The sequence below is a fragment of the Varanus komodoensis genome, unplaced genomic scaffold, assembly GCF_004798865.1.
Source record: "Varanus komodoensis strain SLA01 unplaced genomic scaffold, ASM479886v1 scaffold77, whole genome shotgun sequence".
Lineage (NCBI taxonomy): Eukaryota > Metazoa > Chordata > Lepidosauria > Squamata > Varanidae > Varanus > Varanus komodoensis.
This window is the reverse complement of record NW_025336442.1, coordinates 2,772,274-2,797,560: the sequence shown is the minus strand read 5'-3', so window position 1 is coordinate 2,797,560 and position 25,287 is coordinate 2,772,274. Positions and strand designations below refer to the sequence as shown.

The 25,287-nt window shown below is 56.5% G+C and overlaps 1 protein-coding gene across 1 annotated transcript in view; it reads left to right on the top strand.

Moving 5' to 3' along the window:
* PNPLA7 (patatin like phospholipase domain containing 7) overlaps window positions 1–25,287 on the top strand; it is a 67,392-nt gene that overhangs the window by 36,603 nt on the left and 5,502 nt on the right. Inside the window, exons 20-28 of the mRNA XM_044453036.1 lie at window positions 2,568–2,631; window positions 5,160–5,328; window positions 7,392–7,574; window positions 9,327–9,445; window positions 14,589–14,745; window positions 20,085–20,201; window positions 22,189–22,258; window positions 23,499–23,615; window positions 25,117–25,265. Of these exons, the coding sequence (XP_044308971.1) occupies window positions 2,568–2,631; window positions 5,160–5,328; window positions 7,392–7,574; window positions 9,327–9,445; window positions 14,589–14,745; window positions 20,085–20,201; window positions 22,189–22,258; window positions 23,499–23,615; window positions 25,117–25,265 (1,145 nt within the window). The remainder of the gene's footprint in view (window positions 1–2,567; window positions 2,632–5,159; window positions 5,329–7,391; window positions 7,575–9,326; window positions 9,446–14,588; window positions 14,746–20,084; window positions 20,202–22,188; window positions 22,259–23,498; window positions 23,616–25,116; window positions 25,266–25,287) is intronic.

Here is a 25,287-nt window from a genome sequence, read left to right as displayed (position 1 = left end):
CCAAAGCAGTTCACACAAGCCTCCTCTCCTCTCTGCTGTATCCTCACAGCAACCTTGTGGGGTAGGCCAGACCAAGGGTGTGAGCAGCTGGCCCAAAGTCACCCAGGGAGCCTCCTGGCTGAACAGGGACTAGAACTGAGGGCTCGTGACATCCAGGCCTGCCCTGCAGCACGAGCCGTCCTGTTTCATACACCGTCCTCTGTATTTGTGTGGCTGTGCTTGTCTCCTGCTCTAGGCTGTGCTTCTGCAAGACTGTGGCCAAAGTGGATCACAATATGTCGCACACGTTGTTCAGTCGCGGACGGTGGCAGTGTTGCTAGGGCCTTCGCAGTGCGGTGCTCACGGGGACTTCTCTTTTGAGGCCCACCAGTCTCGCGGCCCCTCCTGATCTTTAATTGTATCTCTAAAGACTGTTTTTAAACCAGAAGCCTGCCATTCTGCCACGCGAAGGTTTTGGCACATCCGTCTGTGGAAAACCTAACCATGCAAACCAACCTAGTTCAGTTTCAGTCTAAACCAGAGAAAGGTAATAAAGTCTCACAAAGAAGCAGAGCCAAATGGGTCCCCATTCCACCAACACTTGGCCTTTTGATACGACTTTGTCCACTTCCCCCAGTCTGGCATCCTTCAGCAGTTTTGATTACAGCTCCCAGCATGCTGACTTGGGAAAGGCTAATTTACAAGGCCCCTAGCAAAGCGAATTAAACTGTAGCACTGTAAGAGAAAGTTTTCTTTTCTTTTTTTAAGTGATGTACAGGATGATTCCCCTGCTTCTCAGAAAGGGAAGCAGGGACGTCTCTTAAAATGTGCCTGCAGGAATGAGTGGGTAGAGTCAAAAGAGGTGGCAGCTCTAAAAAAGAGATCTCCCAGATTAATTGGGTGTTTGCCTTTCCTCAGTTGATGAAACCACAGGTGGGAGAAGGCCCTTCTCCCACACAGGTGAGGAAGGCCTCAGGTGGGTGTGCTGGGGTTTCCTAGAGGCCTGCTTCCCCTTTCTCTCCCCACCTATTTGTCCTTGGCTCCTTGTCATTTGGTGGTTTCTGGAATGTGTTTTTTTTAAATAAGTTTTATTATTATTTTCTACAAGCTAAAAAAATAAAAACAAAAACATCAGTCTTCAAAGACATTAGACCTACTGGGTCAGCCCCCCATTATTATTTTTTTTAGAGCAGTCCATAGACATGTTCATATCTACGCAGATTCCCATTTCTCTAGCCAATAATAAAAAGAGTTCCAAGTTTGATAGAAGTATGTATTATTTTTCTCCTTCAGAGACAAAGTCAGCCTGTCTATTTCAGCGCAGTCCAGGATCTTTTTTAAAATCAGCTCATCAGTAGGTGGTGGTTTCTGGAATTTGGTGCAGCCCCCCCCCCCAATTCCTCCTCCAAAGCAGCCCCGTGCAGCCTGAGCTGGGCCACTAGGTATGGAAGGCTGTCGGGATACTGGGGGGCCCAGAAAGCCTGAGGGACGGAATTGGGGGCAGGTCTAAAATGCAGGCACTTGGATGCGTGACCGCCTTTTGCCACAGGTCTTGCTTGTATGTTTTAACTGATCGCCAGAATTTTGCCAGTTCTGTTTAGTTTAATTGTTTTACCTTTTCCATTTTGGGGGTGTTGACTGGCACAGGCTGAATTTAAATTTTTTAAACCACCTTTTTCATTTTAGGCGCAGGGGCTGTTTTTGGTTTCGGTGCCCACCAGTCCCACACTCGCTGAATAAACGGTACCTTTGTGTCCTGTTTGGCAGTGTAATCACACCTGGACAATGCTGCAGCTCCAGTAAAGTCCCCCTCAGCCCCAGCCAACATGGACAAGGATGCTGGGATTGTAGTTCTTTATAAAGGGCGGGATACAAAAATTTTAAATAAGAAGTTCACCACAGCCAGAGAGTGCCAGCTTGGGAGAGACCAGCTCAGGCCTCCTCTCCATCCTTCTGTGCATCGCCTGGGGCTTATCCGGCTTTGAATCCAGTCGTTAGTTTAATTTTCCGCCACACCATTTCATTAATAGGAAATTGAGTTATTTGCACAATGCCTCACAATTCTGGCTGGGTTTATATTTCATATTTTGCTCAGCGCAAGCCGTTCCGTCAATACGGCCAATGACCTTTTTCTCTGCTCGCTATTAATCCTTTCCCTTCTCCTCCTCGGCCCACTTGGCTTGACATGCTGTACAGCTGCAATTATTCTGGAGGGAAAACTTCGGCTCTTTGCTCTTTATAGCAGCAAAATAAAAATAGGGCCAAAGCCGGCCACAACTGGCTTTTCCACAGGGAAACGCTGTTTCTTCAGATGGGGCGTTCAGGGCCTTGCGGATGGTCAGTGGGAAAAAAGCAGAGCCCAAGGCCTCAGCCTGGAAAAACTGTGAGCTGAACAAACGGCGCAACCTAAGGCAGGGCTCCCCAGCCTGGGGCTCCCGCACCCCCAGAGGGTGGGAGGCAGCATCTCGCGGGGTGGACTGCATCATGGTTCCCCACAGTCACTTGCTGGGTGCTGAACTTTTGGCAGCTCGGACGCAGGACATGTGCCAGAGGGTGACCACTTCTCTTCCTCTCCTCTCCTCTCCTAGGTCCCACACTGCTGCTTACCAGCGACAACATCAAACAGCAACTTGGCGCAGCTGCTCTGGACAGGTAACTAGTCCTCATTGTCCCCTTAAAGTTGCAAGAGGAAGTGTTGCTCTGCAGCTGATGCGACATCCATTTTGAAGAAGCCTCTTTCAGCCCAAGGGTTCAAAGAGGCAGAGAGGCCTTTGGGGGCCACATTTGTATGGTGGACAGGCATGCGGTCAAACCCTGGGAACCCCATGGGGCTAAAGCTCACCCCTGGTGCCTGCTCTAATCTGTGTCTCAGCGGAGAGAGCAGGGCATCGGTCAGAGTAGGGCACTGTCTGTGCCTCTTCTCTGGGCTCGGTCACAGCGAGGCACTCTTCTGCAATCCGGCGCCCCACCAACACGTTGGGTCCCAACTCTCACGATCCCCAGCCAGCATGGGCAATAGTCAGGGCAATGGGAACTGTAGCCCGGCATCATCTGGGGGGCTTCAGCTTTTCCACCCCTGCCCTAAAGAGGGAAGGCACTGAATCCAAGTGCATGACAGCAGAAGGGAAGCGTCAATTGTGTTTCCCAAGTGGACAAAGGAAGGTGTATGTGATCTGCACCATTTTGTAATTGGAGCCCCAAGATTCACTCATTGGAACTAGGTTCAAAATACATGCACTTCTGCAGCTCTGAGCCCAGGAATTTGTTTCAACAATCAAAATATCGCACTCAGTCCTCTCTCTCTCTCTCGCGCACACACACACACCACACACCCATCAGTGGCTGGTGACCACCTCCCCACACCCTGCTTTCTTCACTTTGACCGAATAATTGAGGAGTGGGAGAATCGTTTTGCTGTTATTGAATGATTGGGTGTTAAAAATCCTTACTGGTCTACTGCAGAATCACTCCCAGATTTACTAGTAGGTAACCAATCTGTATCTGTTTGACTCCTTCCCTACTGAACTTTTAAATGGCCCATACCTGAAATTCTCTGGTGTACAATATCATAAAAGCATGGCAGTATATATATATATATTAAACAGCAAAGGGAAAAGAGTTCAAGATTACAACCATTGCAAATTAAAACCAGTGGCAGAGCAGGGTACTAAAAGCTGTTCTCAAAGTGCCCGGAAGTTGCCCGCTGCTGGAAAGAAAGACGCTCTCTCCTGTAGCCCCCCCCCCCTCGCCTCCTGGGGCACACCTGGAAGAGAGCCTCATATGGAGATTGTAACGCCCAGGTGGGCCCCACCTATCTGACCCGCTTGCACAGGCAGAACCTCCAGTTTACCTGGGGTGTGAGCGGGGAGGAGGGTCACATGCTGCTTCGTGGGGCCTCTGGCAAGCTCGGCTTGGCCTGCAAGGCTTTCCGGATGAAAGGTCAGGACCTCCTCTGTGCGACACTCGAGTGGGCAGTGGCATAGCAGAGACCCAGGGCAAATCTGGGAGAGCGAGAGGGAGAGCGAGCGAGCGCCGTAATTTCCTGTGATGTTTTTGGCTCGTCAGGTCCCTTTAATACCAGGCAGCTGTCAGGTTAATTAGTTCCGCTTTTGAGTGACTGGATGTCCCCTCCTTCCAATTTTGTTTGATAAGTTGACGTGAGATGTCTGATTAATGGCTGCCAGCACACATCCGATGCCTTTTGATGTGGGCTTCTCTGCTGGAATGAGAGGCAAGGAGAGAACATGCAGCCAGGGGGAGACCCGCTTCTGTGAAAGGGCGGGAAACGCGCCCCACGCTTTGGGGCCTCCTCCACAGAGGCAGTTTTGCTCCCGCAAAGTTCTTGCTCATTTTCACTGGGGCTGGTTTAGGAGGGCTTTCTGGGGGGTTGTGGTCTCTGACTGCAGAGGGCACAAGCTCCAGGCTTTGGAGGGCCCGCGGGCCAGACAAGGCCCCCTCCCTTGGTGGGCCTGCCTCCCCTGCTCCTCATTGTGAGCCCTTCCTCATCGTGGCTGCCATGTGCTCGCTTGGTGGGCCCAGCATGGGGACAGATCCCCCATGGCAGCTGCCGCAGCTCCTTCCCGGCACCGGCACCACTGCCTGGGCCCGAATGGGAGGCCGCGGCCCAGGCAGGTTGCCCTGGGGAAGAGAAGGGATTCTGGGCTCTTGTGCGAGAGGGGAGCCCCAGGGAAGAGCTGGCTGCAGCCATGAATTCCCAGTGGTGGTTTCTGAACTGGTGGCTTGGGCGGGACGCCGCCTTGAAAAAGGGCCCAGAGCTCCTGGAATGAGTCCAGGGAAGGAAAGGAGTGTTCTGAAGTGAACTGCAGTCGAGTTGCCACCCAGGCCGGGCGGGATCCTTTGGGGCCCTAGCAGGCTCCCAGCTGGTCAGGATGCCCAGGAGAGAAAACAGCACAACAGCTGGTGAATGACCGACAGCGGCTCCCGGGGGAGGGGTTGTGGGCTTCTGGGGAATCCCAGAGGGCCACCAGGCTGGCTGGAGGATGCTGGGGGTTGTTGTGCAGCTTATTTGGGGGCAGCAGTTGTGGGAGGGGGACCGGGGGCTCAGCAGAGTCGCAGAGGTGGGGAGACGGCACCCTGGTCTGAGTGCAGTGATGCGCTGGGAACCCCTGTGCACCGGGGCGTCCCTTTCTTTGCTCCCGTTCAACCCGCTTCTCTTCCAGCATCCACGAGTACCGTCTGTCCAGTTGGCTAGGCCAGCAGGAAGACATGCACCGCATCGTGCTCTACCAGTCGGATGGCAGCCTCACTCCCTGGACCCAGCGCTGCATCCGGCAGGCTGACTGCATCCTGATCGTGGGCCTGGGGGAGCAGGAGCCGACTGCTGGGGAGGTGAGGCCTTCCTGAATGCCAACGCAGGGGCCGCGGGTGGGTGGCTGGGTGCTCCTCTCTCAGGGGCCTGCACCCTTCATGGGGTGCAGAGCTGAACCTTGGAGCTATGTTCAGGGCCCAGGATTATGGAGGATACCCCTGAGCATGTGCAGAAGGCTTTCTTTTGCTGCTGAGAAACCATCCCCCAGGAAACAAGAATGTGGCCTTTGTGGGCCTGGCTTTTAAGCAGCCCAGAGCATCTCTTTCGAAATTCAGCTTTCACCCTTGTTATTACTGCTCTGGTAACATCAGTATTATTATACACCAATCATATTTTTAAGCTATCCCCAAGGAGAGGGTACCCATTTGCATGGTGTTCTTTATTTATTTATTTATTTTTTTAGAGGAGAGCAAGTTTCTAGCTCTTATGCCTTGGAATGAAATTCTGTGGGTTCAGGTATCCTGCTCCTTCATGGTTTTGCAAACAGGATACAAAAACAGACGGGGACGCTAGAAATGCCCGAATCTGTGGTGTGCTGTGTCAGACACTTGGGCTCCGTAGTTTATTGTTGTTGACACGAACTGGCAGCAGTTCTTGAGAACTTCTAATTAACTTTCGCAGCCCTGCCTAGAAATGGGGGGATTTGAACCCAGGACCTTTTGCATGCAGAGCAGATGCCCAAACACTGCTCCGCGGCCTCTCCCAAGGGTGCACAGCCGAACATAAAGCCGGGCTTAGCTTTTGCTCTCTCGTCTCGCGTGTGCTTTAAACAAGCCGATGTGCCAGAGCTGGATTTGCAGCGACGCAGCAGATAAAACGATGGAACTAGACGTCTGAGCTGGGAGGGTTTTGGAGAGAGACACTTTCCCACTCGTGGGCTGCTGTTCACGTCAGCTCTGACCCTCTCAGTGCTGCTCTGGGAGCAAGCGAGCGTTCTGCCTGTTGAGCCGCTCAGCACTTGTGCTGCGGCTGCTGGCCTAGATGAGGTCGCAGGCACTGGGTCGCCTGGGATGAGAGTCGGGCCACGTAAGCCCTTTTGCAGCTCTGAAATCTGCCGGTATGCGGGCTCTCCGTCTCTTCCTTCCGCCGTGGCCCTGGCAGAAGAGCCCCGATGGCACCTGCCAGCCGCCCCTTCGGGCAGCCCCTTGGCTTGTGCACGCGGCAGATCAGCGTAACGGGGCTGTGTGTGTGTGCCCTCCGTATGCCATCCCATGTGTGCTTACGCTCCCACTCCTGGGAGGCACTGCGCGAGCCGGGTCCCTGTGCCCAGAGCAAGTGCATTGCGGGCCTGGGAAAGGCAGCCCGAGTGGCCCGGGGGCCGCTGCGTTCCTCACGGGGGAGGTTGCGCCCACTTGGCCCTGTTTGCCTTGGAGAAAGGGAGAGTGAGGTGAGATGCCCAGAGGGAAGCCCCCCCCCCGCTCGTGCCAGACCCCCAGAGGAGCTAGCCCATGAGGCTGCCCGGCAGGAGATCAGGACACAGCGAGGGAGTCCTTCCTCGCGCCGCCCAGGGCCGAGTTGTGGAATGCACTTCCGAACGAAAGTGTCACAGCTTCAGGGACAGCTTTCCCTGTGGCCGCTCTTGGGGGTTGCTGCACTGTCCCCCCTCAGCCTGCTCTTCTGCCCCTCAAGCAGATCAAGTTCCTTCCTCTTTCCCTGCAGGCCAGGGTCTCTACCCCACAGACCTTGTCGTTCCCTTCTGGGAATGGGTTCCAAATGATCTGAACCCTTCTTAAGCGTGTGGTTGATATGCTTACACTGGGTTAGGGCAGGTTGACACTGGATCAGCCAAGTTGACGTTCACTGCCTCCCCCTACTTCAGCCCCCTGGAAAATGCGGGGAGAGGTAGGAACATAGAAACAGTGCGAGTCACAAGGGACCTCCCAGGCCATCTAGTCTGACTCCCAGCTCCAGCCAGTTCCGCTCATGACATGCCTGCCATATGCACGTCCAGCCTATCCTTGAACAGTGGCACGCAGCTGAGCCAGTGGGCTAGCGCTGGTCACTGAGTGCATGTGTGCCACAGCCCATCATCCACTGCTGGCCGTCCTCACCAGAGTGCTCATTTTTCTTTCCTTTTCCTCAGCTGGAGCGAATGCTGGAGAACACGGCCGTCCGGGCCCAGAAGCAGCTGATCCTCCTGCACAGGGAGGATGGCCCCCTCCCTTCACGCACCGTGGAGTGGCTGAACATGCGGAGCTGGTGCTCAGCCCACCTCCACCTCCGCTGCCCCCGGCGTGTCTTCTCCCGGCGGAGCCTGCCCAAGCTGGTACGGCGCTCAGCGGCCGGTGGGGCAGTCGCGGTGGCACCCTGCTCCCTCCTCTCGCCACTGCCAGCGGCCCCCACACCTGTCTCTCTGCTCTTCTGCCAGCTGAGCTTCTCAGTGACAGCCTTGTGTCAGGATCCCCTTTGACTTCAGCTGGAAGTCCGCGGTAAAGGCAGCTTTTGGGGGCCCAGAGCACGAGGTGGACGGGCAGGGCGGCTGGGCACCACCCCTTCCTCTTTGCGATGCCTTGGCTTGGGGGCTGGCGTGATCCCTGCCTTTTCAGCTGCCTGGACAGCACTCTGGGTCCTGCCCTGCCCTGCCCACACACACACACACACACACACACGTGCAGACAAAGCCTGCCGAGGCAGGGTGGGGCCCCTGGCCAACACGGACTGGCAGCAGCGGCGGCTCTCCAGGGCTTCCGGCATGCAGCCCTTCCGTTCATGGGTCAGAGGAGGAGCCATGTCCTCCAGCCTCGTGCTTCCTCCAGCCTGCACCCTTGTGCGGCCTGCGCCCATGTCCAAGTGCTGCACTGTGAGGTGACCGGACCAAGCCCTCGCCCTTCTCCTCGAAAGCACTGTCTCCCAGAAGCCCTCTCCTCTCCCGCTTGCTGTTTCTCAGTCCCTCTTGTGCCTCACTAGCCCAGCCTAAGTGGAGCAGTGACCTGGCGTTTTCCAAAAATGCAGTCTTGTCACGTTGTTTTGACGATTCTTTTAAATTCAGCCTCCGCCAACCCTTTGGGTGACGTCCCAGGATGCCTTGCACATCAGCTCCCATCAGCCCCAGCCAATGCGAAATCCTGGGAATTGCTGTGCACGGGGCTTGTATGGACCCCCAGGCTGGGGAAAGGCCGCTTTAATCCTTTATAGAATGACAGGCCTAACTTCTTTGAAGGAGGGAGCAAAACAGCAGAGAGAGGGCGCACCCTGCATGATTTGCTCCACGCAGATTTTATGTGGCACGTGCTGGAGATGCAGGGATAGGACCCTCTTAGGAGAATGGGGGCAGTCGCTACACCTGCCAAGTTCGCAGGCTATATTTGGATCCTCGAAAAAATGCGAGCAGTGATTTAGTTTTGGCAAACAGGTGTCCTTTTCTTCGCCTGCAGCCTGGTCCAGCCTGCTGCCCTTAACGGAGCAGGCCGGGAGATGCTGGGAGCTGTAGTCCAGCACATCTCAAATGCTGCAGGTGGGCGAAGCCTGGCATTACGGGATGCAGTGGCCACCGCTGATGGGCGAAATGCTGGGCAAGGCGACTTGGCTTGAGCCAACAGGCCTGAAGGCGGCAGGCTCTTGTGCAGCTGGGTCGCTGCCCAAGGCAGCGGTTTTGGACGGCTCGGAAGTGGGATCGTAGTCGAAGTCGCTAGTCCTGAAGGCTACATGCTGCCCCCTGTTTCAGAGCAGCACTTGCTGGGGAGCAGGAGGGGAAGGCTGCTGTTCGTGGCTCGTCTTCCTCGGAGTTTTACCACGGGGAGGAGGTTGTCCGCTGGGGGACGAGAACGACGGACGAGAGGCGCTTTCGCTCCCACCTAGCACAGCCCTGCTCTTCTCATAGCAGGCCGTTTCTGGCCCTGCCTCGTGGTGCGCTGGGGAGCACATCACACCTGTGGGTGAAGTTCTTACAGACCACCTATTCGAAAGACCTGGTGGCATTTGTTGAGTGGGACTTGTGAGCTGGTGCCAACTTGTGCAGCAGTGGTTTTCGTGTTCTTAATCTAGACTGACGCCTGGCCTCCCTTCGTCTCTCCTGCAGAAAGAACTGTACGAGCGCGTCTTTCAGAAGCCTCCGGACAGGCACTCGGACTTCTCCCGGCTGGCTCGTGTCCTCACAGGGAATGCCGTGGCTTTGGTGCTTGGAGGTGGAGGGGCACGGTAAGACGGGCAGGTGCTCTAACCGCACCATCCCGTGCATTTTACGTAGATTTTTACAATTTCTGGCAGCTCCCAGCATGCCTCAGCCAGTGGCTGGCTGGCTCGCTAAATGCTGAATCCCCGTTTTATCTCACTGTCTCACTCCGGGGCTCCTTCATCTTTTAATGTCAGCTCAGCTGCACCAGATCTTAACTACGTGTCTTTGTGCAAGCAGAGTTGTTCATTGATACATATTTAGCGTATATCCTTGGAGGAGAAAGTTGGGATATAAATATAATAAGAGCAGGTGTGCCGGACCTTAGAAGCCTGGAGTCCAGGCTAGCCCACGTGAGGGTCTGCTACAAGCCTCCGGGGTTCCCCACACTGTCATTCATTTCCCATCTTTTGTGCACTTCCCCGTTCCATCCTCAATAGTCGAAAGGCCTCTCCCTGGGCTCAGTTATCAGCAGCAAGAGCATGAAGCTAAAACTGGCTGACGGTTTTGATATTTCGGCCTTGCCTCTGTTGCATTCAGCCCTGCTTTCCACTGAAACGCTGCCTCTGTGAGCTTCTCCATCTTTGATTGTGGCCCTCGGGCCCAAAAAGACTCTATGCCTCTTGCTTGCAGAGTGGCTTTCCGGATCATTCCCTGCTGGAGGGAGAGGCAAGGGCAAACCCCCACAGCTTCTGTGACCCTAGGAGTGCCACCTTCCCTTTTATTCTCCGCCTTTCTCTTGCTCACCTTTCGGTACCTGCAGCTCAAAGGCGGTGGATACGCCTATCCTTCTTGCTTCCTTTGAGAGCTCTTCAGGGTCAAGCTCGTGGGAGTCCCCTGCCTCCGGATTGAGCCTTTGAAAATGTCTCCCCCCTTTTGTCCTTAGAGGCCACCGCACCTTGAGGGTGGGAAAGGAGGGGCCGCCATTGATGCGCGCCGCGCTGCCTGCAACAAACCTTGGAATTTTCTTGTCTCCTGCACATTCGCATGGGTAATTAGTCCCACGACGTCTGGTTGCCAGCCCTTCACCAATTGTTCCAGAGTTTGGGAGCGATGCCATAAGTAAAAACTCGCCCACTCCTTGTTCTGGCCCGCTGGAGTTGATGCCTCTCCTCCCTTTCCTAACATTCTAAATATCCCGTATCCCCCGCCTCCTTTCCCCACTTTGCTTCAAGCTGACAAGCGGCTCCTTGGAATTGGTGGTGAGGGGGTGGCCCCGATGTCAGCATCCCGAGCCCGGGCGAGAGAGCGCTCGTCGTTCTGAAAGGCTCGCTCTCCGCATTTCCTGGGGCGTGTTGTTACAGAGCCGTTCTGTTCTTTGCCTCTTGCTTGCCTTTGTGACTTCTTTGCCGAGGCCGGGGCACACACGGTCAGGCCCCTTGCACCCGCTGCTCCTGCCACTGCCCCCGCTTGACTGCTCCTGCCGCTGCTCCTGCCTCCTCAGAGACCGAGGCCCTCCGACTGCCAGTCTCCCAGCCCCACTCCTTTCCTCTCTCGGTGGCTTTTTCCTGACAGTAAAACTAAGGAACCAGGAGGGATGGTTGTCTTAGAAATAGGCATAGCTCAGAGGAGACTCAGAGGGGACCTGTTAGCAACGTGCAGGTATGTGAGGGGGTGTCACACGGAGGTGGACAGAGACCTGTTCTCCCCTGCAGAGGAAGGCAGGACGCGCTCCAACGCAGTCAAGCTCAGGGAACCGAGGTTCAATTTGGATGCCAGGAAGCACTTCCTGACGGTTAGGACCCCAGGGGTGTGGAATGGGCTTCCACGAGAGGTGGTTGAGGCCCCATCGGTGGGGGTGTTCAAGGATAGGCTGGATGTCCACATGGTGGGCATGTCGTGAGCGGAGCCGGCTGGAGCCGGGGGTCAGACTAGATGGCCCGGGAGGCCCCTTCTGACTCGCTCTGTTTCTGTGTTGGCTGGGGCAGGGGAAGATGCAGGATCTTTATTAAATCAATGCCATTCTCAAAGGGATGGGCAAGAAAGTAGATCTCCAGGTATTTTGGGCTTCATCTCCCGGCCTTCCTGACCATGCCTGCAGGGACCTGAATGCCCAGACCGTGGCAGGTCGCCCTTCTGCCCCTGCCCTGCATGCCTAGTCCCACCGAAACACCATGGTGTCTGAGCTTTCAGGTTCTCCAGAACTCCCTTTCAGGCTAAATCGGAGCTGTGGGCCACTGGTGGCCCCTGACAGCTGGCCCACCACTCCCTTTGTCTTTCGCTGCCGGCTGTGTTGACTAGGGGTGGTGGGAGCTGCAGGTGGGCTGCAAGCTGTCCATTTGTGGGCTCTGTCAGTAAGCATCAAACAGCTGCAGGGAGGTTGGTGTGGAGAGAAGAGAGGAACCTGTCCTGGGCTGATGCCGCAAGTCCTCAGGGAGCCACAGTCGGGAGGGGGGGCCAGACATGCAGCAGCCCCTGCCCAGTGCTGAGATGGGTTCGCCTCAGTCTCTGGGAGGAGCTGGCTTGCTCCATCCTGGGTTACAGCTCCCATCTCCTCTGGCCAGCTGCAGTCCAGTGCTCCCAGAGGGCCGCGGGGTGGGGTGCCCCAGCAAGCATGACGCTTCTTTGCTTGGGTGTCTGGGATGGCGTGTGCCAGCATGTACACATGGGCTTCTCCTGCACATGCGTGTGCCTCTTGCTCTCACTGGCAAGCTATAAAGGCAGTAGGTGCACATTCCCCGTCATGAGGATTTTATCTTTTAAAGTTCGGCCGAGAGGAAGCAGGGAAAGAGAGAGATGGAGGCACGGGGAGCAAGAGGACTAGGAACTTGCTTCTCGAAACAAGTGCTGGAGAACCTCAGGAAGCTCAGTTCTGCCCTTGGCACCGCCACGGACCTTTCTTACACACCCCGTCCCTGATGCTTTCCCTCATCTTGGCCGGTTTGAAACTCAGCCGTCTGGTGGTCCTCCCAGGCTTCCAGCATCTGTTTCCATCGGCAGAAAAGAATGGAATCGGATTTTCAATCTCTCCCCGGCACTAAGCCCTGGCTTTAATATGCCCCAAAGGGGCATTGCCTGCACTTTTCTCCCACAGCCACTTCACGTTAATGGCGAACAGCTGCAGGGGGATTCTTTTATTTTGGACAGCTTCTCTCCTCCTTGCTAAACCATAGCCAGAGGCACGTAGACAAGCAGAGGCTGCCTCTTAAAAAAAACAAAACAAACAAAAATCCCCAAACCCACCACCCCTGCACCGCATTCCAGAAACAGGAGGTTTTGCCAGGCATCTCAGGTAACAGTTGGATTGTAAGTCTTCCTTTCTCCCCCACCCCACCACAACCAGCCACTTCACGGTAATTATCTTTTTGCAATTTGTCATGACAGACAAGAGAACAGAAACAGCACGCGCTCTTCCCTCCGCTCCCCCCGCCTCCCACCATCCCATCATCTGGGCTTAAAAATACAACCGCTCCAACAGATAACCACGCTCAAATTACAGCGTTTCACATCCACAAAGCGGCTGTCTGGGGAAGGAGGGGGGGTTGGTATCCATCCAAGAACCTGCCGCTGAAGCTCTTTTGTTTGTGCAGCTATGCAAGGGGGATGCCAGAGCGGAAAGAAAGGCCTGGGCCGGAGGTCAGCTCAGCTCAGCTCGGACCTGCGCCGCGGATTTGTCTGTTGGCAACAGACGGCCACGTTCGGGGTCCGGGAGGGGAGAAGGCCGCGTGCATCGGGGCACAGGGCAAGGCAGGCGGGGTCGCGCCGAGGGGCTGCCGAGGCCGCTGTTCCACTCCTGCAGTGGCCAGGCGGCTGCCTGGACGAAGCTCCCAATCAGGGCATGAGTGCACCGCCACTCTCTTGCCCATGTTCCCCAGCAGCTGGGGCATACGAGCACACTGCCTCTCATGCAGGAGTCATCAGGACTAGCGGCTTTGGAAAGCTGCCTCTTCTGGGAATGGCCCGATCCTCAGATGGGTGGCTGTCACAACCACCTGTGGTAGCAGACTCTTTAGTTTAACTTTGTGCAGCTCCCTGTGGCTCTGGGCAGTCACTGACTCTGAGGCTACCCTACTTCACAGGGTTGTGAGGATAGAATGGAGAGGGGAAGGACCATATAAACCGCCTTACGTTCCTTGCAAGAGGTGAAAAGGCTGTACAGAAGTACAGAAAAGGGCAGTGTTCGTCCATCTGATCGTTCTTGCAGGCAGTGGCACTCCAACTCCATGCAAACACAGATCAGTTGCTTGCCTGAACGCAACTAATCACAGGAGATCTTGCAAGAACAACCAGATTCAAATACTTAGGGATTTGGGACTTGCTCAGGACTTCACTTACCTGAGCTCTTAAGTAATCACTACAAATTCAGTGGAACGATTGGGAAAGGACTGTGTAATAGACCTTAAAAAGCCAATTCTGTCCTCTTGGTAGAATCCAAAGAGGGCAAGAAAAGATTATTTGAGAACTAGACCGTGTGTACTGTGTGGAAAGATGGAAGGAACTGGCTCTCTTTAGAAGGCTTGGGGTGGGGTGGGCAGGATATTCCAAGCATCTGAACCATCATGCAAAAGAAAGCCACAACATGTTGTGTTATTGTGCAGAAATAATAGGGCTAGGTTAGATTTCTGTTGAGTCCCAGGAGAAATGTGCTAAATTTTCAAGCCATCAGGGTGAGACCAGCTGAGTGGGGAGGAGCTTGGCTCTCTGTTCCAATGCAGCGTCCGGTGTGGGTGCAAAATTCACCTTCCTGATGATGATCTCAACCCTTCAAAGAAGCTGCTTACCTTGCAAAGGTGTGCTGCGAAGGGAGCGCGTGCCTGTGCGCCTGCTGAAATCCCACCGGCCAGAGGAGCTGCTGACAAAGCTTTCTGGCGATGGATGGAGAGATCTCGGCTCTTGACAAGTGGGACGCGTCGCAAGGGCGGAGCAAAGGCGGAGCGCGCCTCATGCAGACGCTCCCCATTCGCTCCGCTGGTGTCGGTGGCCGATTTGCCCCCTCTCACTTGCATCTCGGGATCTCTCTCCACTGGGTCCACTTTGGGCAGCCAAAAGGTGATGGTCCAATTTTGAAAAAAATGAAGCCGCACAGGAGCACGCTTGGTAGGCGTCCTCTTCCGCTCACGGGGCTTCTGTTTCTCGGGACATCTTTGGTTTTAGACTTCTGTCCAGGCGACTGCGTGCCCTTGAGGAACATGTGTGCTGATTGTCTTTCCCCTCTTCCCGCTGCTTCAGGGGGTGCTCCCAGGTGGGCATCATCCGGGCGCTGAACGAAGCGGGCATCCCCATCGACATGATTGGTGGCACATCCATCGGAGCCTTCATGGGGGCGCTGTATGCCGAGGAGCGCAGCTACACGCAGATGCGGATCAGGGCCAGGCAGTGGGCCATGGTGAGCAGGGGCAGGGTTCCCGGGAGGCGGGGGAGCTCAGCTTGGCTCCAGCTGTGGGTCGCACCCACAGTGCGGGTTTGGGGAGCAGTGAGGTGCAGAGAAGAGATGCTGCCAGGACCATGTGGAATGCAGAGGGCCCTGCTGGAACGAAGCAACACTCCTCCCAAAAGTTAATACAAAAGGGGGCAAAGGTCATAGCGGGCCGCCACAGAATCTCGGCGGGGGGGGGGGGGGCTCTCCGGCTGAGAAATTCCCGAGGCCTCCAATTACATCTAGGCTGTAGTCACATGCTTGCCTGGGAGTGAGCCCCGCTGAACCCCGCTGAGTTCAGCCCCGCTGAACTCAGACCTGCATAGGGTGGCAGGTCAGCAGCTTAGGGTGCTGAGCCCCAGGCCCACGAGCCCACCTGAGGCCCCCCTCCAGCCCGGGCAGTTCCCCGGCGGGCCTGCCCTCCTCCGGCCTCGCCTTTCCCCCGGGTGCTGCTTGCTCAGGGCCTCCCTGCTTTTGGGCCGCCGGAGCTTCCAGCTGAGATGGCTGCGCGTGGACGAGGCTGCCCCTCGCCTCACCCTCCCGGGGGCACCGCCCCCAGGAGCTCGGCCGGGATGGAGGCAGGCCCGCCACGGAAAGCGCTTCGGCGCCCCTGCTCCAGGCAGCATGCACAGCCGGGCGGCCCTCCAGGTCCTCGCAGCCACCGCAGAGGGACAGGCGGGTGGTTGCCCAGCGCCTCGGAAGGGCCAGAGGCTGCCCGCCCCATGCTGGCATCCAGGACGGGGGCATGGCAAGCGTGGTTGCGTCGCCTCGGTTTCCCTCCACGCGGAAAGCTGCCCGGGGCTTAACTCCTCAGCCGTCAGCTTCGCTGCAGAGAGCAGTAGCTGGGTGGCAGGGTTTTGGTGGTGTTCTCTGCGTGCCTGCCGTCCCGTGCAGTGGGACGGCCCTTCCCTGGGCGTTCAGCACAATCTCCTGCCAGACCTTTCGTGTGGCTTGCTTCTGGGCGGTCGCCCTGTCTGCTTCCCTCCCGTTTGCACTGATCTCTCTGCTCAGGTCAGGGCTGAGCAAGCAGAACTCACTCCCGGGCCAAAAAGGCTCGGCGAGCTGACAGAAGGGTTGTAGGAGCGGCCCCTGGTTTCAAGGGCAGCAGCACCACGGCTTCTGTTGTGTGCTTTGCGGGGTGGGAGCACGCGGCGTGTCCAGCCCTCGGCACTGCAAAGTGAGGTCAGAAGAGGGAAACGGTGGAAGAGCCCAGCCGAGGTGGGAGGACGCAGCCAGCCAGCTCTGAGGCCCCTCCAAAGAAAGCTGCTGCAAATAGAAAGGGAAGGGGAAGCCCCGTTGGGCCCCTTGGTTGATGCTGCTCTTTCTCTTCTGGCCAGGAGGCCTTCACATAGCGGAGCCCCTAGGGAGCTGCATCAGCCCCCACAGCCCGGCTTCAGCACCTTTTGCCACGTGGCCTCAGTTTGGAGAGGGGGAGACGCATATCGGAGCATATTTTATTTACACCCCAATTTGACACTCATGGTGGCTTACAGAATGGTTTAAATTAGGCTACAACAATAAAATGTATTAAAATACAGTGAAAACAGAACAGCTACTGAATTTAAACAGCACCCGTGCCGCACCAGGGGAGGGACCGCCACAACAGAGTGAACCTGGCCTCCTTAGGGAGGGAGCCCCGCAGCCTGGGAGAGCCCCCACCAAAAAGCTTGCCACCAAATGTGCCTCTGGTGGTGGCTCTCTAGGTCCGGTCTCCCCTGCCCAGCCGTGGCGGAGGCTCTCGCAGGGCCGAGAAGAGACAGCCTTGCAGCAAGCTCACCAAATTTTGGGCCGCTAATGAAAGGACAGCGCTTGCTTCCCGGAAGCGGGCCCACGCGTGAGTAGGCCGGCAGAAGGGCAAGCTTCCTGCAGCAGCCTTCGCATCCCTGTCCTTGCACTGCTTCTCGCATAATTTTCTTCCTCCTCTTTCTCTCTGATTCCACATGCCTGCCATACTATGGGTAGAGGTGATTGATTAAGGTAATTCTTTATCTCTAGTTAAAACATTTTTTTTCCTGGGCAGCAGGAATTATTCTGCTGAAGATGCATTTGCGAAGAGCATGCTGGACGTGCGTTGGAGGGCTCCCTGCCCACCCCCAGCCTCTGCCACCGAGACAGCAGCTTTGGAGAGTGGGTGCGGCATTCAGCCTTCCCCGGCCTGAGCAGGAGAGTGGCCTGCACCCGAGCAGAGCTCTCGGGGTCTGGCTTCCGTGCGCATCCAAGGAAAGCTGCTTCTTCCCGCTTTCCCGCTTCGGAAGCGCTTCCTCCTTGATGTACTGGGCAAGAGAGCCTGGGTGTCGTGGAGGATCTCTCGGAGAGACTCCCAGGCCTGGCACCCTTGAGAAAGGGAGAGCTGGAGAGGAAGCGGCACCATCCCCAGCAGCGCCTTCCTCTTTTGCCCTGCTCGTTCTTTCCAAACGTGAATGGTCAAGGCAGAGTGTGTGTCTGTGGCACATGGGTTAGCATGTGCCCCTGGAGGGAGGGAGGGAGACATTCTGCTTTAGCTTTAAACTAAAATCAGCTGGTATTTTTGTGTATTTTGCCCCTGGCTGCTGCTGGATTGACAGCAACTCCAGAACTGAATTCAGCCCTCACGTTGAAAGAGGTTTGATGCTCCTGCTTTAAAAACGAGTTGCTCCATTTTTTAAGGAAGATGTACTTTCAGGTGTCCAAATTGCCTTGTCTAGTAGCTTAATTTCTGTTGATCATTCGAACAAAAAGTTAGTTGTGAAGGAGGGGGGCAAAACTCTTGAAGACTGCCCCAAATTTTCCTGTTTTGCACTGTTGTGAGTCTGTTTTTTCCTGCTTCCATTTGCTGCTTTGGTAGTGTTGTGCTGCTTTGGTTTTTAAAGGCAGCTCTTGTGGGGTGAGATCCAGTGTATTGGGGTCCCAGCATGGCATGATAGCACAGCACCACATGGTCGGCCCAGTTTGGCAACCGGAGCTAACAGTCCAAAGCCAATTCAGAGTGAGGGTGGTGATTCTGGTCCTTGCTCTGGATAGGCAGCTCTTTCCTCCCCTTTTCACCAAAACTGCCCACAAGCAGTTGCCAAAACATGTGGCCCCTATTTCATGGCTTCTGCTAAACCTGCTTTGTTCAGCCATCGGCAGAGGACCAGGATTTCTCCGCAGGATTATTTGTTTTTGCTTTGTTTTGCTCTATTTATAGTCTGCCTTTTCTTCTTTAAAAATAAAATGGCCTAAGGCGGCTAACATGGGCGTGAAGAAGAGAACTAGTTTCTGCACGCCTCTCTCCTCCTGCCTGCTGACGGGCTCTGGGGCTGGGGCTCCGGCCTGGCGGGCCAGCCAGAAGGGGCCTTGCGGTTAACAAGCCTGGAGCAGAGTCGCCGGCAGCATCGCATGCCGTGATTGGCGGCTGCTTCTCTTTACTCACCTGTGCACCGATGCAGGCGGCATAGCGGAAGCAGGCCCGAAGGCAGGCAGATCCCCCCTTCATGGGGGGGCAGATTTTGGGGTGCCTGCCCAGCACACCTCACCCCAACACCTGGCACACTGCCAGCCCAAGGCCCGCCTGGTCCCCTTGGGCCACCGCCATCGTTTCTGCCTCGCCAGACAGCCTCCACCTGTTTGCCCCTCGCCGAAATGAGCTGAGGAATGGCTGCGGGTGGAAAAGGCTTTTAGGTATTTTTAGAAGCCTCCCCCCCTCGTGGTGTGGGGGAGCGACAGAAACGAGGTCGATGGGATTACTGAGCAGCGAGCAGAAGGCCTTTTCTGAGTCTTCTCAGGGGCCGAGCCTGGCATCTGGCTTCATCCGTCAAAGCCCCGTGCGCCCGAGGCCAGGAAGCGAAACGTGGGGCTCGGATCAGCTGAGCCAAGGCACCTGCTAAGCAGCGGGCGCAGGAGCGCTGTGCCCCCCTCCTTGCCCAGCCACTGTGCGCTGCTGCCCCCGGGCACCGGCCGAGGCGGATTCTCCTGGGGTGCGGCTGTATTCGGGGACACTGGCTCTGAGGGCAGGATCAGTCCCCTGCTCAGCCCGTGCTCAGCATCTACAACGGGGTGCAGGGCCTTGGCCTGGGCCCAGATTGAGCCCCCTGCGTTGCGCAGATGGCCGCCCCTCCCGCTCCTGCCTGCCCTTTCCCAACCACTGGCAGCTTCCGCGCAGCTTCCTTGCCCTGCCGCCTCAGGGCCTGGCGTGCCTCTCCCTCCACTTAGCGACTGGCAGGAGGAGCCCCTTCGCCCCAGCCCGCCCTTGCAGCGGCGCCCCCACGAGCCCCAAGGGCCCATCCCTGCCCACCGGTTTACGTTCTAAAAGGCGCAGCTTGCAAGGAAAAAGTGTGGGGAGGGAGGAGGAAGCAATGCCGCCGTTCATGGCCATGGAGCCACTGTCAGTAAGAGGAGCTGCCCAGTTACCAAAGTGCTCCCTCCCTCCCCCCCCCCCCATTAGCCCATCATCTCATTTCTCAGAGGGAAACTGAATGACAGTCCCCGTGAGGCGTCAGAAGTCGCAGTCCCTCCGCCTGGCTGACTTCCAGGCAGGCTTCCCCCAGCTGGTGCCTTCCACTGTGCTGCTTGGGGAGGATGATGGGAGTTGCATTCCCAGCCTGGAGGGTGAAGACTGATTCAGCCCTGAGACAACCCTCTGAGTTTTCGCTGTCTCGCAGAGCCTGTTGCCTCTTCACACAGATTCCACCTTGCAGTGAGTCAGGTGCCGGGTCTGTTGACTCGGAGCAGCAGCCGCAGCTCCGCAGGATTCCAGGCAGGGGTCTTTCCTAGCCCAGCTGGAACGTGCTGCCAGGGTTCAGACCGGGGGCTTCTGCAGGCGATGCGGGGTCTCTCTTGCCCTCTGCAGGCCCTTCTGCTAATCGCGAAGTAAGGTTCCAGTCCTCATGGTTCCCGATAAGTGCTGGACCACGTAGGCCCTTAGGGAGCAGACTTGTCCTGCATCGAGGCACGGGCCCATCTTGCCCGGTACTGCCTACCCTGACTGGCAGCCGTGTCCCCAGGATTTCTGGCAGGACACTCTTGCCCAACCTGGAGATGCTGCCGTGGACTGGACCCTCCGCGTGCAAAGCCTGCCCTCTGCCTCTGCTCGGGGGCCCCTTCCTCACATGCCTCTTTGCCAGACCAGCTGCACACTCAGTTTGGGCCTCAGCTCCCACCAGCATGACCCGTGGCCAGGAATGCTGGGCACACTGGTCCCAGCACCACATGAGGGGCGGCGGCAAGGAAAGGTTCCCTTAATCCGGAAGGTCCGGTGCCCCTTTAAGTTAGGTCAGTGCCTCTGCTGAGCCTTCAAGGCTTCGTTTTGCATCGCCGTATGTGCATGTAAACCCGCCTCGCTTTCCTTTCAGAATATGAACTCTGTGTTCAGAACAGTCCTCGACCTGACGTACCCCATCACCTCCATGTTCTCCGGAGCCTTCTTCAACAGCGGCATATGTGACATTTTCAAAGACAAGCAGATCGAGGTATTTCTGTGTCTGTGTCTGCTGCATGGCTAGCAAAATTTCTGTGGCTGGCCTGACCCAGGTGGTCACATACCCCCAGCGCCCTTCAGGAGGAGAGAGCCAAGGGGCAAGTTCCTTGTGAGAAGGGCTCTTGGGGTGGGGGCTGCAGTCCAGGGGCAGGGAGGGCCAGCAGCCAAAGGGGCAGGCGCAGCCTATGTAAATCATTCCTATCCGTTTAGCTTCAAACTGCAGCAAGCACCAAATGAACAGGGGGGGAGGCGTGGCCACTGGACCTTGGCGGGACTGGATTTGGCTTCTGCACCCCAATCGCCGTACCTCGGTCCAGTCCTTGGGGGCAGGAGAGATTTGCCAGAACTTCTGAGCACATGTTTGCTTGTTTTTAGCAATCTCTTGCAGGGAGGACTGCCTGATTGCAATCTTTCCTGCTAGGGATTATGTGTCTCATAAAGCTGCGTTTTCCAAGTCCAGGCACAGATTTCTTGATCAGCTCGGCATGTGTAAGGCTGATTCCACGGAAGCCTTGGTGTGTGACGCGGAAGAGCTGTGAGGGCTGGATTTAGAGCTTCCCAGCCCAGATTGCTCGGTGTGTGCGCGTCCGTGTGCCTGAGCCTTAATAATCCAGCTGTGAGCCGATGTGCCTTCATCTGCACGCTTCAACCCCACATCACTTCTTAAGATTTTGAGTGGCTGCAGTGTCCTCCATTTCCCTGCACCCCAAGTTTATTGCAGGATCACATCGTTATTTGTTTTTCGGCGCCAGGCAAAGACCTTTTTATTCAAATGTCATTTTAACTGTTAATGCTATTTATTTGTTTTATTCTTCGGCCTGGGTGACTTATTTTATATTGTTAACTTGTTTTATATTTTTATTGTATAATATTTTAATTGATATATTTGTGAGCCACCCCAAGGCTTCGGCGAATGGGGCGGCATAGACATTTTCTAAATAAATAAATAAAGCCTTCTCTTCTGCCAAAGCGGCTTTCCAGAAGTTGCACTGCACCCCACTGCCTGTGGGGAACATGCAGCTTCTTCAAATCCCATTTTAAAATGCTTGTGGGCTAATATAGGAAAGCATCGAAGCCTTCCTAAGTTTTAGATTGGGTGCATTTTCCCGACCAGGATTAAAACTGGAGCTGCGCCTTTATTTCTTAAGAAAAGGTGGACTTCTCAGGAATGACGGTCAAAAATCCTGTTCACACATCACTTTAAGGCAGACCTATCCAACTTGATGCCTTCCTAGTGCGTTAGGCTACAACTCCCATCATCCCCAGTCATCAGGTGAAGAAGCAGCTTGTTCATTTGTGCCAGTTGTTCTTTTGTTTGTGTGATACCCCTGGCTGCCAATGTGTAGACAAATCCAGGAAAAGTGAATGCTCCACTGGGCAGCCAGACTGGGGACGATGGTTTATTGCACTCAAACCAACTAGGATCTTAATGGCTAACAACGCATCCTGGTTTAAAGCTGCCCTGTGATTCTGGCTTGTCTGGGCACTTTCAACCAGAGTCCCAGGCAGGGCAGTCACAAAAAGCTCTTCATTTCCTCATTTTTTTCACTTAAAGGGAGGATGCTTTGGTGGCGCATTTTCATCCCAGCCAATGAAATCATCAAGCAGGTGGCGTGCCCTCTGTCTCTCTGTGCCTCTCCTGCATAGCCACACGCTCCCAGTTAGAAGGAGACATGCCTAAAGCAGTGTTTCATGCAGAGATGCAGTGGGCAGCCTCCTTGAAACGCAGGTGGCCATTTTACGCCTCGCCTTTGCCCCAGTGCAGTAAAACGGCCACTCGCACCCAGTGGTGGCATGTGGGAAGGCTTGCCTGCGCTCAGCCTGACTCCTGTGCAGCAGGCATGGATGCAGCAGGCAGACTCCCCTGTGCAGCTCGGGGGCTCTGGGCTTTCAGAATCCTCTTCTGCATTTTATTTCTCTCGGCTCACCATTTGGGAATGAGCAGTTGAGTTGCACCACGTGTGCTTTCTGTCTGGCAGGATCTCTGGATCCCCTACTTCACCATCACGACGGACATCACGGCCTCGGCTATGAGGGTCCACACCGATGGTAAGCATCTCTGCTTGCGATCAGTTCGCCGCTCTAGGCAGCAGACCGGGGAAGTGAGGCCACCCTCCCCCGGAAACAAACCGAACCGAACCGGTGCAGGGAGAAAGCACATTTCCAAGCTGCCCGGCCCTGACGCAGCCATTAAACGGCTCAGTGCTCTGGATCTGTAATCGACTGATTGGGATGCTTAGACTGCCCTTTTCCCGTTGGCACTCGTCGCATCGACCTCCTGCCGCTTGGCACTGGGCGTGCATCAGATCCTCCCCGTTTGCTCCAGCCGCGGAAGGGCTGCCCCAGAGTGGGAGGACTCGGGCTGCTCTCAGAAGCTTCCCCGGGCCTGTGGCTGCTGCAATGCCCCCGTCCGTGAAAACCTGTGCAGAGGCCCATCCCGCCCCCCGCCCCCCGGCCAAGGTTGTGGCTGCTCGGAGCAATGAGTGATGAAGACACGCCTTGGCCCCTGCCACGGTCCATTGGGAGCAAGTCCAGTCCATTTCTGCTGATTAAAACCGCTTGGCTTTTAATGGTTATCAATTCCCTCATCACCTGGCCCTGAATAAAAATAATTGAGCCCATCCAGGAGAAGGGGCGCAGCCACTGGACGAAGTGCTTCCGCTCCGTGCTGTTCAGTTGAAACACCGGAGAGGGGGAGGGAAGGCGGGTCCCGGGGAGACTCCGGCTGGCTCTTTGAGAGCCCAAGTTCCTCCAGGGTTTGCCTGCAGCTGCCTCTCCTTGCACCTCAACGTGATGAGAGAGCCCCATGTTGATTGGTCAGGGGCTCTCCCTCGCCATCCCTCAAGGAGTTAAGGGGCAAAATGCCAGCGCGCTTCAGCTTGAAGCTTTCCGGGCCAGCAACTGACCCATCGGAAAGGCATTTCAGCGTTTAGAGCAGGGAGAGGGAGCTGCACCGAGGCCCTGCAGCCTCCACACAGCCAGTGGTTGTGGGGGAAGTGGAAGAGCCGGGGGAAGGGGGCCTGGCACTCTCAGGAACCCCTCTGGACCAGAACGAGCCCGGGACGGGGATCCTCCGTCCCACTGTGGCTGCACAACCCTGCGAGGCAGGCTAGAGTGAGAGGCCCCCGCTGGCCCCAGGCCACTGCACGAGCCCCTTGGTTCCCTTTGGGCCGCGGCCCAGCGGTCCCTCTGCTGCGCAGCGCTGGGTCCCCCTCTTCTCGTGCATGGGGCAGGGGTGGGCGGGCGGCGAGGACGGCCCCTCCACCTGCTTCTTGGCTTCCCTCTGCAGGCTGCTTGTGGCGGTACATCCGGGCCAGCATGTCTCTCTCAGGCTACCTGCCCCCACTCTGTGATCCCAAGGACGGGCACCTGCTGATGGACGGCGGGTACATCAACAATCTCCCAGGTACCGCTGCGGGGGCCGGCCTGCTGGCCGGCCGCCCACGCCTGCTCCCTGGGTGCCGGGCCTGACTCGGCTCTGGGTGGGCGGAATTTGCAAAGGGACCTGCCAGACGGGCCCAAGGCTGATGGCTGCTAGTCCGTAAGGGGGAGAAACTGAGCTCGTTCAGATTGGACTGAGAAGTGACCTGGTTTCGCGCTTTATAGGAGCACTGAGCCGAGTGTGGGGCCAACTCGCTGTCCTCCAGGCGTGCTGGCTCACAGTTCCCATCAGCCCTAGCCAAGATGGCCAGTGGGGATTTGTGATGGGAGTTGTAGGCCAAAACATCTGGAGGCCATCCCTCTGCTGTGCAGACCAAGACTCTGGAGCTGCTGCGGCTCCAAATTTTGCAGTGTTCTCTCCAGTTAGGGAAAAAGGGCGCATGGAGAAGAATACTAACCCGTGGTGCTTTATACTAGGAAATTGCTCACAAACACGTGATGGTGAAGCCAGAGAGTCCCTGTACTGGGAGCAGCAGCATTTGGGGTCATGCTTGCAAGCTTTCATGCAAACTTGTAAAACTGCGAGCCAGATGTAAGAATTGCAGGTTGGGAAACCAAAAGCAGTGCAGCTGCTTGTGGCCAAGATCGGGGATGCCGGGGCCTGCGCAAATGCTCCCGAAAGCTGGCCCTCCCAGCGGATCGTTTGGGAACCACGGCAGTGGAGTGGGAGTCGCTTCCTTCCCTGCTCTTGTCTGAGGCCAGACGAGACCCGCATTTTGGCCGTTCCTCCTGGCCAGCATCTGCCAGGAGTCCCTGCGGCTTTCGAGCCCGTTTGCTTTCGGGGTGGTGGGGCTCCGTGCGTACCCTTCTGGCTCCTCGTACAAGTGCCTTCTAGTCGTCCCGGATGCATTCTGGGAAGTGATGTTCTGCCCAAAAGGGCAGCCGCTTCATCACTGGACTCCCAAAATTCCACAGTGGTCCAGTGGCCCGAGCAGGTGTGGGACCCTTGTTCTCCTGCAGCACTGAGAGGACTGGATACGCTGTTGGCGTGTGCGGCCTTTTGCCTTCAGCATGCGGAGCAGGCCTTTCTACCTTGCTGAGCGCCTCTCCCCACCCTTCCGCCCCTTGCCTTCCCCCACACCACCCGCTGGCTTCCGGAACGGCCGCCTCGTCACGGCCGCGTTCTCTGGGCCGCCTTTCACTCATGCACTCCCCTTGACTTCTCACCCGCGGCTCCCCAAGGGACCTGAGTCACTCCTCCTCCTCTTCTGTGTCGGGAGAAATGCTGCTCATGTTTGGGTTTGAAAGTGGATTGCTGGGACAGGGGCGGGCCCATAAATTGGCCTCATCCTGTGAAGAGGGAAGGCTCTCCAAGAGAGCCTCGCGAAGGGACGGTGGGCCTGGTGCGGGGCCAGCTGGGGAGGCCGCCCTGCCAAGGTGTGAGCTCACGCCGTGCGGGGGGTGGAAGCGGACCGCCCAGCAGAGCAGCGGGGCCCGGGCGTGACTCTGCCGCCCTGTTCCTGCAGCGGACGTGGCAAGGTCTACGGGGGCGAAAGTGGTCATCGCCATCGACGTGGGGAGCAGAGACGAGACAAACCTCACCAATTACGGCGATGCCCTTTCTGGCTGGTGGCTGCTGTGGAAGCGGTGGAACCCCCTGGTTGAGAAAGTGAAGGTACGCCTGGGGCAGCATGGCA